At 36.7% G+C, this 13,203-nt stretch overlaps 1 protein-coding gene across 14 annotated transcripts in view; it reads right to left on the reverse strand.

Annotated features, from left to right (window-relative positions):
- The window catches only part of TRIM37 (tripartite motif containing 37), a 244,159-nt gene that overhangs the window by 155,431 nt on the left and 75,525 nt on the right, over positions 1-13,203 (reverse strand). For all 14 annotated transcript variants that reach the window (XM_072747599.1, XM_072747602.1, XM_072747601.1 and 11 more), the window contains 2 exons: positions 11,457-11,542; positions 2,789-2,983 (listed from right to left, as the gene is read on the reverse strand). In XM_072747599.1, coding sequence (XP_072603700.1) covers positions 2,789-2,983; positions 11,457-11,542 — 281 coding nt within the window. The remainder of the gene's footprint in view (positions 1-2,788; positions 2,984-11,456; positions 11,543-13,203) is intronic.

The raw sequence follows: 13,203 nt of genomic DNA on the forward strand, positions 1-13,203 counted from the left end.
GAGGTCTATATCACCAAGAACAGAAGTAGAAGGAATACTTCAAACTCAATCTATGAGATACTACTCTCATATCAAAACCAAAGACTACACAAGAAAACTACAGACCACTATCTCTCCTGAACAAAAATACAAGAACCTCCCACAAAATATTAGCAAATTGAATATAACAGTGTATAAAAAGAATTATAAACCACAACTAAGTAGGATTTATCCCAGGTATGCAAGGCTGGCTTGACATTTGAAAATCAATAAATATAATCCTCACATGGTATCAATAGATGCAGAAAAAGCATTTGATAAAATCCAATATCTATTCATGAATTAAAAAACAAAACAAACAGCTCTTAGTAAACTAGGAATAGAGGAAAACATCCTCAACTTGATCGAGAATAGCTTTGAAAAACCTACAGGTAACATCATACTTAATGGTGAAAAGCCTGAAACTTTCCCACCAAGATCAGAAAAGGCAAATATGTCCCCTTTCACCAATCCTTCTCAACACTGTACTGGAAGTCTTAGCTAATGCAGTAAGATAAGAAAAAGAGCATGCAGTATGAAAGAAAAAAGAGAATTTCTTTCTCAATACAGATTGAGAAGAATAAGCTTAGAACCAAAATAAACATTGAAATCCAAGCAAATATTTTAATAAAAAGGCTGGATCTTTCTGCAACATTAGCTTCTAATATCCTCTGGTTATCTTCAGCTGGTTTTCATGACTCCATTTCCTTGGTTTCTCTCCCTTCCAAAGGCTCTTTGATCTTGTTCATCTTCCACACACACAATAAAAAGATGTGCACCAAAATCATATCCCTAGCCCTTTTCTTGTTAAAATTTTCTTAAAACTCTCTTTTGCCTCACTCCCTAGGCAAATAATTGCCTATATTCCAGTTTTTAATTTTTAGCTGTCTATTAAGCATCTCTTCTTTGATATCCCACTGGCATGTCAAACTCAAGATGTTTATAAAGTCTTGCTCTTCCTCTCTACTACCCTCTTCCTTGTGTTCAGCATTCTGAACACTTGGATTTGAAACTCAGGTCACTTCTTTAATATTAATTTTACACAGAAAACTCATTTTTAGATAACTGAGATCTTTCTGTTAACAATTTGCATTCATTTTTCTTTTTTTTTTTTTTAATTTTTTTTTATTATTTATTTATGATAGTCACAGAGAGAGAGAGAGAGGCAGAGACATAGGCAGAGGGAGAAGCAGGCTCCATGCACCGGGAGCCCGACGTGGGATTCGATCCCGGGTCTCCAGGATCGCGCCCTGGGCCAAAGGCAGGCGCCGAACCGCTGCGCCACCCAGGGATCCCTGCATTCATTTTTCTAATGACATTGAATATTTTTCAAAAACATGATTTTGCCTGTCTATAAAATATACATGGCTAAACTAGAATTTTTTAAACTTAAGCGTATTGTTGGATATTTTCAAACAACTCTGTTTTCTCTTTGGGATACAGTCCTAGAAGTGAAGTTATAGGATTAAAGGATAGAGGTGTTTTAAACCTAATGCAAAAATTTCCTTTGGGGCGCTTCAGCAGCTCAGTTGGTTAAGCGTTGACTTTTTTTTTTTTTTTGAAAGATTTTAATTATTTATTTATTCATGAGAGACACATTGAGAAAGAGAGAGAGAGAGGCAGGCAGAGACACAAGGAGAGGGAGAAGCAGGTTCCATGCAGGGAGCCCGACATGGGACTCGATCCCGGGTCTCCAGGATCAGGCCCTGGGCTGAAGCGCTAAACTGCTGAGCCACCTGGGCTGCCCTGATTTTTATTTTCTTTGTAATTTTCTTTACTTTCCAAATTTTTATAATAAAAATACCACAGAAAAATAATATAAAATTACATACAGTGTGATAAATTTTTACAAAAGCACAATATAAAATGTACTTGGATCACAGACAAAGGCAAGTATTTTATAACATGATTGAAGATAGTCTTTCAAATTAAAGACTCAGACTTCCAGGAAGTATACGTTAGAAAGAGGCCTAAATAGTTCCGGCTCTAAGATTACCCCCAACCCCAACTAGAGCAGCTCTGTTTTCTACACTGAAGCTCTGTCTCAGACTTTGAAAACTGAGTTTTGCTGCTTTAAAGCAGCATCAAGATCACTGTATTAAATCACTGATATCTGATTTGTGCAACACTATTGTTTAAGAAGGTAGGAAAATATGGAGTATATTTTAGAAAGCTAAAAAAAATGGTTTTTAAAATGTGGCATTTAAAAATAAAATTTTTAGCTGTTCAAAATGACTATGCCTAAGAGTTTCAAAAAAGTCCAGGTTTGACTAAACATCGTGTGTGTGTGTGCATCACATTACAGTGACACAGATGTAATTTCTCTTTAATAACCTTTGCAAATACAACACTGATGCTAATTGGTATACATTTTTAGGCTACTGAACATCAAAGCATGAAATCATATTTTTTTATATTCAGTTTAGACACAGTTCCACTTAGAAGTCAGGGTATTCATGAGTCCTGCAAAACTTCACAAAGAGGGCAACAGTACTTTATATAAATCAAACTGTCAATCAGATACAATTTCAATGCCAAATCATATACAAACATTCTAACAGGCATTATGACATTATTGTGCCAAACATCATTTAACAATAGCAACCAAAAAATTAATTTGATTGATATATAATTTTTATGATATATAATGAAAAATCATTTTTCTATAGAAAGATACTGTGTTCCAAGACCTAAATGAGACACTTGGATTAAAATCAAGAGTTTTTTTCAAGAATCACAGAAAAAGGGGAAATTATTGTTAATACTTTACCTGTGGGCTGCAAAAGTGAAGCAGGTGGGCGACGCTGTAAGCCCCACAAATTCTCCATACTACTTCGGTCCTTAAGGTCCAACAAATGTATTAAAATTAATGGATCAATGTCTAATAAACTATTGGTAGCAGCAGAACATAAATGTGCTCTTCTTGACATTCTGCTACTGGCACCCACATAGCCATGATTACTACCTGCAAAAGAAACAGAGATGTAGAAAAATGCACGCAATGAATTTGCACAAATTTAGTTATAATTAAGGGAAAAGTAAATCAATTAGTGTTGTTTGAATACTTGTCTAGGGACCTTTCAGGAGTTGGTGTAACAACATGATGAGATGCAGAAAGGAGAAACCAGAGAAACCAGATTGCCAGAGAGGTGAACATAAGCACAGTGACTAAGCACTGGACTCATTACTATCCAGAATTTAGGAAGAACCTTCAATCCCATCCTCAGCCCTAGAAATAGAAAGGTGGTAGCATATACAATATGTATAATCAGGGGGATGAGGGTGAAGGAAAGAGAGTATGTCCTATAACCTAGTGGTCTTAAAAGATATATCTCCACAGTATCACAGATTCCAAGGAACTAGACACCAAAACAGTAATCTTCTCAAGTTTTCAGACTGATGCACAGTATTGACACCTGTGAGCAATGTCCTATCTACATCACCTATATTGCACTAAGCTCCTTAAGCTAAAGAAGCCACTTGATTTTTCTCTAGTGCCTAATACAATAACTAGCAAATATTAGGTATGGAAATGGTGGTTAAACTGACCTCCTTCAAGAAAACTATTTAAGTGTATTCTAAAGAAACTCAAAATTTTAATATATTACATGTAACGTCTTAAAATAAGTAATATAAAAATAACACAAAATAATCAGGTCCTAACTATTCATGAGTATTTCTTCAAGAGATCTGGAACGAAGTAACTCAGGAGAAAAATTCCAATCATTCAGAAGCTTCAAGCCAGTTATTTATTTTTATGTGTTTCATCTATATTCACAACCTCACCTTTTCCAACTTCCTCTTCTGAGGATATCATCCCACTGCAAATTTTTCTTCCCAGACTTGGTACCCCCTGAAAGTCCTATTTAAAAATAGCAGAAAACTCCTCTTTCCCTCAACTTCTACAAAGGTGCTCAGTGCATCCAAGGAAGGCCACACTGGAGTGAGGCTCTCACTTCATCTGGGGACTAGCACCATGTCTGACAGTGCCACTCAGCATTCACCTGCACCCAGCCTCCAACCCAGGAGCTCACCAGCACCTTGGCCCTGATTCTGCAACAATGACGAAGTGACATCCATGGAGGGTAAGATCAATGTCCTCATTAAAGGATCTGGTATAAACGTTGAACCCTTCTGGCCAGGGTTGTTTGCCCTGGCCTACGTCAACATCAGGAGCCTCTTTTGAAATGCAGAGGCTGGTGGATACTAGGACACCAGGAGGTCGTGGCCCCTCTATTACTGCTGCCCTGGCTGAGGAAAAGAAAGTGGAAGCAAAGAACTGGAACAAGTGAGTGCGCACGCACACACACACACACACACACACACACACACACCTATTCACAACAGGAATAAAATATAATTGTGGACAGAAGGTGAAAAAAGAAAGTGGAAGCAAAGAAAGAAGAATCAGATGAATCTGATGATGACATGGGCTTTGGTCTTTTTTGATTACCTTTGTAATGTGCTCAAGAAAAAGCTGAACTCTTTAAAAAAAAAAAAAAACACTATCCCCTCTCCACCTTGAAACTGTATCTTAACCCTTTTCCTTTACTAGGAAGTTTCCAAATCAAGCTGCATTTGGGAGGAGTTTTTAAAATTACAGATTGCTAGCTGAGAAATATGCTGGAGTGGAATTGAGAATTTTTTTCTAAAAAGCTGCCCAGGTGGTTCCGACTGGATAATAAGTTATTCGGTAGCCCTGTGTATTGTAGCTACTGCCCTGGTATCTGGTTCTTCTTTAAAAATGAAAGTTGCTCATTTTTCCACATTACATGGACCCATTTAACACTAGCACATTCCTGTTTCTCAATACTCTTCCAAGGCCTTCATCAATGATCAAAAACTCCTTTCTTTCGTGGTTTATGCCCTTTGGCTATTCCCTCCGTCCCATCTTCCCATCCTTTCTACTCACTATCCACAGGCATCAAAGACTTGAGCATCTATTTCAGTTTCCCTTTCTCAGAGCTGATACTGCCATCATTCTGGATGTTGTGTAGGTCTGTCTCAATACAAAATATACAGCCTAATAAATGTTCACAAAGTACCAGTGACCCCCAAATCCCATGTCTCCTAAAATTGCTCACTAACTTTCCTCTCCAAAGGTAACCATCCTGAATTAAATACCATAGAAAAATTTTGCCTGGTTTTGAACTTCATGTAAATGAAATGATAGTATGTACTCTAATATCCTGCTTGTTTGTTCAACATTATATTCATGAGATTCATCTATACTGCTGTATGTAGCAGTTATTCATTTTCATTATTGCTGGGTGGCATCCCATATATTAATATATCCCAATCTCCTTCTTTATTCTGTATGTAAAGAATCTGGGTTGCTTCCAGTCTTTGGCTGCTAAGAATAAAGCTACTGAATTTCTCAGTAGATAAACTGCTCTTGAAGGTCACATGAAAAAAATATAAAACTCATAAAAAAGTAAATGTATCAATGACAGGTCCCCCACCTCTTGAGCTATGCCCTTGCTAAAATGTCACACTGATCTACTGAAGTTCCTCATTTTATCATAGTGCCTGTATGCAGGAGCATGACATTCAAGGTCCTACACAGTCTAGTTCTAAACCAGCTTTCTCACATCCTTTACTTGGTTATAAACTGCATTTCTTTTTCTTTTTTAAAGATTTTATTTATTTATTCATGAGAGACAGAGGCAGAGACACAGGCAGAGGGAGAAGAAGGCTCCCCACAAGAAGCCCAATGCAGGACCTGATCCCAGACCCCAGAATCATACCTGGAGCCAAAGGCAGACACTCAACCGCTGAGCTACCCAGGCGTCCCTATATTTATTTTTCTTAAGTTAAAAAACATACACATAGAGACACAATGACAATACCTAAAAAAGAATGATGCTGCCCTAAATACTCTTATAAAAAATCTACTCACTAGCCTTGGCTCACACAAAGGTATGTGTATGTTCATCTTAAACACATATTGCCCAACAGTTTTCCAAAGTTGTGGTATCAATTTTCATGCCTACTGGCAAGATATGAGAGTTTTCATCTCTCTACATGTTTTCAACATTTAGTATTGCCAGTTTAAAAAATATTTTTTTCCTTTTTTTTTAAATTTTTATTTATTTATGATAGTCACAGAGAGAGAGAGAGAGAGAGAGAGAGAGAGAGAGAGAGAGAGAGGCAGAGACATAGGCCGAGGGAGAAGCAGGCTCCATGCACCAGGAGCCCGACGTGGGATTCGATCCTGGGTCTCCAGGATCGCGCCTTGGGCCAAAGGCAGGCGCTAAACCGCTGCGCCACCCAGGGATCCCTAAAAAAATATTTTTATATATTAGCTGCTACAGTGTGTGTGCAATGGTATCTTATTGGGCTTTTATTTGGCACTTACTGAAAAAAATAAAGAAAAATGAAGAGTCTCCGAGATCTGTGGGATCTCATCAAATGTACCAACATATATATAACAGGAGTCACAGAAGAGCAAAGAGAAAGAACATGAATGAAAGAAAAATGACTGAAAATTACCACCATATGATGAGAAAAATATTAATCTAACACATCCAAGAAGGTTAGTGCAACAAACTCTATTTAAGATAAATAAACTTGAGAGGTCCACAGTGGGACACATCATCAATTTGTATTTCTCTGATGAAAGAGGCTAAGTACTTTTTAAAATGTGCACTGGCCATGTGGACAGCCTCCTCAATGAAATGTTTATTCCAGTCTTTTGTCCTTTTTTTCCTAGGAGGTAGTCTAATCTTTTTCCTGTTGATTTACACAAGTTCTTTATATACTACAGAAAGTCTTTTGTGAATTTTTTATTTATTCTGATTAATAAGACATGTTGTTTGGAAAAAATAAAATCAATGTATCTTTCTAGACCAGACTACATACCTGAGATCTTCTAATTAGTCCTACAAGTTTCTTGAAAACAACACAGATCAAATTGAATAAATTATGTTCTGTTCCTGGACTATCTTCTGTAAGAGCCCAGCCTAACCCAGAAGCCTTAAGGAATCATCCCCACATACCCACCAAATCCATCCCATCCAGTCAGACTCCTAAGTCCTACAAATTCTACTATTTAATATCTTTGACATTCTGCTACTGACACCCACATACCCATGGTTACTACCCGCAAAAGAAACAGAAATGTAGAAAAATGCATCCTATATATTTGCACAAATTTAATTATACTTAAAGGTAAAGTTAATCAGTTAGTGTTGTTTGAATACTAGCTAATGTTCTAGATTAAGAATGATATTTTTAGAATACTTTTTTTTCAGAATACTATTTCAACACATGATTTTAAGTGTTCTCTTGTAACTAAATGAAAATAACTCAATAAACTAAAAGCAATTCTTAAAGAGGCACCTGAGTCATTAAATAATTACTTCAAGACATATAGCCTTATTTAATATAACCTATATATTGAAATTAAATAAATATTACTTCATTGCAGGGACACCTGGGTGGTCAGTGGTTGAGCATCTGCCTTCGCTTCGGCTAGGTCATGATCCTGGGGTCCTGGGATTGAGTCCCACATCAGGCTCCCTGCAGAGAACCTGCTTTTCCCTCCGCCTATGTCTCTGTCTCTCTCTCATGAATAAATAAAATCTTAAAAATATATGTATTATTTTACTTCATACCTAGCTTCTGTATAAGAGAAATTTTCTACATAATGGACAACTAAACATCTTCATTGACATAATTCTTTAGATGATAGTGTGGTTGTGAAATATAAACCACAACAGAGGGATCCCTGGGTGGCGCAGAGGTTTGGCGCCTGCCTCTGGGCCAGGGCGCGATCCTGGAGACCCGGGATCGAATCCCACGTCGGGCTCCCGGTGCATGGAGCCTGCTTCTCCCTCTGCCTGTGTCTCTGCCTCTCTCTCTCTCTCTCTCTCTCTCTGTGTGACTATCATAAATAAATAAAAATTAAAAAATAAAAAATAAAAAAAAATAAACCACAACAGGCTTGAAATGGACCCTCTCTAATTTACATGTAATAATTCATTCCACACTCAGCCCAACTTCACCCTTAATTTAGCTTTTATCATCTTTTTTATATATTAAAACTTTTCATTTTATAGTAGTTTTAGGTTTCTAGAAAAGGTGCAAAGATAATCCAGAGCATGCCTGTAAATTCCACAATGCACTTTCTGCACAGTCAACAGCTTTTATCACTATGGTACATTTATCATAACTAATAAACTAATACTGATATATTAACTAATAAATTCTGTACTTTATTCAGATTTCATTCATCTTTCCCTAATGTATTTTTTATGTCCCAGGGTGGCATCCAGAACATCAAATTATATCTAGATGATCATTTCTCTTTAGGTTCGTCTGGTCTGGGGCAGTTCCTCAGAATTCTCTTGCTTGTAATGATACTGACAGTTTTAAAAAGTATTAGTGACATATTTTGTAAAATGTCCTTCAACTAGGGTTGACGTGGTGTTTTTCTCATGGTTAGACTGTGTCTATGGGTTTTGGGGAGGACATCACAGGTGTAAAGTACCATCCTCAACACATCATAACAAGGGTACATGCTATCAACATGACAACATGGATGATGTTAAATATGACAACAATGGCTAAAATAAAGTTTGCCAGATTTCTCTGGTATAAAGTTACTTTTTCCCTTTTTGGACTATTATCATGAAAGCAAGTCACTAAGCACAGCCCACATTTAAGGGTAGGGAGTTATGTTCCACCTCCTGAGGAGGCAGTATCTAAAGAAATTTGCAATTCTTTTGTATGTGTACTGTCTTACACCTTTTAGCAATGTGTTCGTGTATTTATTCACCTGTAGATTATAAATTACTTAAGCCTTTTTCATTGTATTTTCCAGAAATCTTGATAAAGGGAAGGCATTCAAGAAATGTCTACCAAATATTTAAAATTCCCAAAAGCACAAAATAAACTGGGTATATTTCACTATTATATCCTCAGCACCCACAACTTAGCATCTGGATTATAACAGGTCTTTAAAACTATTTATTGAATTAATAATTTCAGAATTGCAGAACATAAGTGTAACAGAGATGTCTTTTTACTCAATACTGTAGGTCCAGATAGTAAAACAGGACAGTTCCAGGTAAGTATCCAATAAATGTCTGGTGGATGAATGAATAAATTAAAATATAACCTTTTATTTACCCATTACCCAGTACGTGTAAAAATGTTTCAAATTTCCCTATAATATAGTTTGAGAGGAAATGATAGATTTAACTAAGAAAAACCACCCTGCAAGGTTGAAAAATATTCAGTAACCTTGACTCAGTCCACCCATCTTCATTTTATACCAAGAGAACTTTGGAATTTTTCTATACATTTCAAACTTTGAAAATTACACCCAACACTTAGTAAAACAAAGTGTATTCACTCAATATTTATCTGAAAAATATTAAATGATCCGTTACCATATTGTGTTAAATGCCAGGATACAAAATTAAGATGTACATTATTTCTTGGCCCAGAGCTTCATGAAGCTCAGAGATAAAGGGGAAAATAGGTAGCTAAATAAGCAATTATAATATTGTTTAATATTTATTCTAATAGGTTAATTTGAGAGAGCAGAAAAAGAGAGCAAGGACACACAGCTGAGGAGGGCTTCCAGGAATAAATGCAAGCTAAAATGAAGAAGGAATAGGAGTTGACTATGCCTGGTATGAGAAGATAGAAGGAACATGTTGGGAAGCACATTTGAGAAGATTAGAGAAGTTCCTTTGGGCTGAAAAGTGATACAGGAAAGTATGAGAGAGGTAAGGCTAAAGAAGTGAGTAGGAGCCATCATATGAAAGGCCTTCTGTACCATTAGCAAGCTTGGCTTTATCCTGTAAGTTAATGGAATCCAATAAAGGGTTTTAAAGTAGAGAAGTGACATGATCAGATATAAATTTGAAGGGAAAAAACAACTCATTCTGAACTCATGCTATGGGAAAACAGAATGGAAAGGAACAATACAAGGAACCCAGAGGGGAGGCTTATTTTGAAAGAAAGTGGCCTAGAGTAGGAACAGCAAAGGAATGGAAAGTAATAAATGAATTCATGCACTGTTAAGGAGGCAGGATCAACAGATCTGGGTAATGTATTAAAGGCAGAGTTTGAGCTAGAGGAAAATATGAAGAATAATTAACATGATCAATCACTAAGATGATGGGCTATTACTGACAGGCAGGCAGACAGATAAAAAGATAATGATTTCTGTTTGCAAGATGCTGAGTCTGGTAACATCAAAACCAGACTGGTACATGGGTCTGGAAGTCATGTGAAAAATAAAGGCTAGAGATAGAACTTGAAGAGTAATCAGTATATAGACAGAACTGAAATACAGTTATAAGTGAGATCACCTAGAATAAAGTGAGAAGTAGGAAGAATAAAAAGCATGGGTGGAAGTTGAAATGCTGAGGCCTTCAGTGATCCAAACATGTTATAAATACTCAGTGTTTGTACCAAGGGCAACATCAATAAAGCAGAAGCAGTACAAAGCTATCTTATATTCTTCTACTCAAGATTTGCACGCTTAATTAAACAGGTCTAAGAACACACACACAAAAAAAACAAGCAGTATTTGAGTCACTTCATCCCAAGAGGAGCAGTGTGGTCTAGCAAAAAATGGAGTCCAAGAAAAAGATGATGTGAAGTTCTAGTCTGGTTCTTCCAACAACTATTTATATGATCTAGGCAATTAAACCCCAAGTTTTTCCATGCATAAGATGAGCTCTCAAAAGGTCCTTTGTGAGGTGCCTGGGTGATTTAGTTAAGTGTCTGAAACATGGTTTGGGCTTAGGATCATGATCTCAGGATCATGGTATCGAGCCCTATGTCAGTCTCGGTGCTTGGTGGAGAGTCCGCTTGGGATTCTCTCCCTCTAACTACCCCTTCCCCCATGTGAGTGTGTGCACACACTCTCTGTCAAATAAATAAATAAATCTTAAAAAAAAAAAAAAAGGTCCTTTGTAAGCCACATTCCATGAATCTATTCATATTATTCTATAGTCAAATTAGATATACAAACAGGAGTTGTACATCATAAAAGGGATAGTATATCATTGTAGATAAAACCATGAGCTTTGGATTCAGACAAACCCAAAACACTAATACCTCTTTTTGATTTACTAAATTGTGAATGACAGCAAACTGCTTAAATTTCTCTATAAACCAGTTTGTATAGCTATAAAAAGCAGAAAATATTAAAATCTATCTCACAGAATGTTATAAGTTAATGAGATAAGGTATACATGAAGTGCTCTTGCACAATGCCTGGTACATAAGAACACTTACCAAATGTTTGCTGTTATTACAGATTTCAAATATACTCTAACATATATATATTTATAATATAGCACTTCCAATACCACTAGCCATGTAGACCAGTGGCTGCCATATATTAAAATAGAGACAATCAGAGAAGAAAAAAAGAGAAGACAGAACAGCTTGTGCATCTTGCTTGGCCTCTGTACCTGATGGTCCTGCAGCGGCTGCATCTTCCATAAGTTCTCCCTCTTCTAATTCCATGTTGTTGTATTCCACATCATTTTCTCCAGACCTAAGAATATACAAAATTCATCATTCCTACAGAGTAGGGACAATTAACATTATTTGTCACACCTGAATGAATGTCATAACAATAGTGCATAGCTTTCTTTCTCCTGTAAACTAGGATATAATTCTCAATACAAAAATGAGGAAAGAGGCTTTTGTCATTATCATACATATTGGTAGTGTTAATGTTCAGACTACCTTTTAAAAATACCAAGACACAGGGATCCCTGGGTGGCGCAGCGGTTTGGCGCCTGCCTTTGGCCCAGGGCGCGATCCTGGAGACCCGGGATCGAATCCCACGTCAGGCTCCCGGTGCATGGAGCCTGCTTCTTCCTCTGCCTGTGTCTCTGCCTCTCTCTCTCTCTCTGTGTGTGACTATCATAAATAAATAAAAATTTTTAAAAAAATAAAAAAAATAAAAAATAAAAAAAAAATAAAGCTAAAAATACCAAGACACATTGGCAACATTTAATTTTTAAAATAGAAAATCTGAGAATCATTGTTAGCAGAAGAAACTATAGCTTCAAAGAACTAAAGCTTCAAACTATTAATACAAATCTAAGTAGTAAGAAATTGGGCTTAAAATGACATTTTAAGGTTCAAAAAGAAAAGATGATAAAATTATTATATACGATTAAATACTATTTTCTTGGGGCACCTGGGAAGCTCAGTCAGTTAAGTGTCTGCCTTGGACTCAAGTCATGATCTAAGGGTCCCAGGATGGAGCAAGTTAGGATCGCTGCCCAGCAGGGAGTCTTCTTCCTCTCTCTCTGACCACCCCTGCTTGCGCTCACTTTATTGCAAATGCATAAATAAAACCTTAAAAAAAAACCTACTATTATCTTAAAATGTTATTTCAGAAAGAGGGTGTTGCTTCCTACCAAAGTCTTCACAAAGTCTCTCCTATCAAAAAACACTATTACCTTCTTTAATTTTTAATTTAAAAGTTTTTATTTACTTATTTATTTAAAGTAAGCTCTACGCCCATTGTGGAGCTTGAACTCACAACCCCAAGATCAAGAGCCCCATGCTCTACCAACTGAGCCAGTCAGACACCCACTATTACCTTATTGTAATGACAAAGTAATATTATGGAAGAGCTCTAATGAGTGCTAGTTTGGGGTATATAAAGAAGTCACAAGATCAATTCCCAGCTTAATGAGCTCTGCAGACCTGCTCCACTGACACTGGTAAAAGTTATTTTTACAACAATCATCTACAGACTCTGGAAATGGTTCTAAGAGCACACAGAAAATGAAAAAAACTCATCAAGAAAATGTGTTAAAATCTGGTAAAAAAAAAAAAAAAAAAGTTGAGTTTGAGGTACTTAAACAAAAGGACCATTTGCTCCTTCCCCTCTCAATTCTGTATCCAATTTCTGGATACAGAAATTCTACTCCAGACTAGTGCAGCCAAGAACACAGGCCTTCCAACAGAAGGCTACTTTCCCAGGAGGGGTAAAACACAAGCATTTCTCATCCTCCCCCTCGCTAACAGTTGCTGAGACTAAAGTGGATAAATGTGGTCAAGTATGGGGATACTTTTCTTCCAATCAGATCCAAGGCCCCACCTTGAGTGCAGCATAATGAGAATAGTGGGGCCTGAATCATTATGTCCCAATTCATTCATAAACAGAGGTTCTAGGTATGAGAAGACAAGCTAAAA

This window comes from Vulpes vulpes, chromosome 2 (assembly GCF_048418805.1).
Source record: "Vulpes vulpes isolate BD-2025 chromosome 2, VulVul3, whole genome shotgun sequence".
NCBI classification, from domain to species: Eukaryota; Metazoa; Chordata; class Mammalia; order Carnivora; family Canidae; genus Vulpes; species Vulpes vulpes.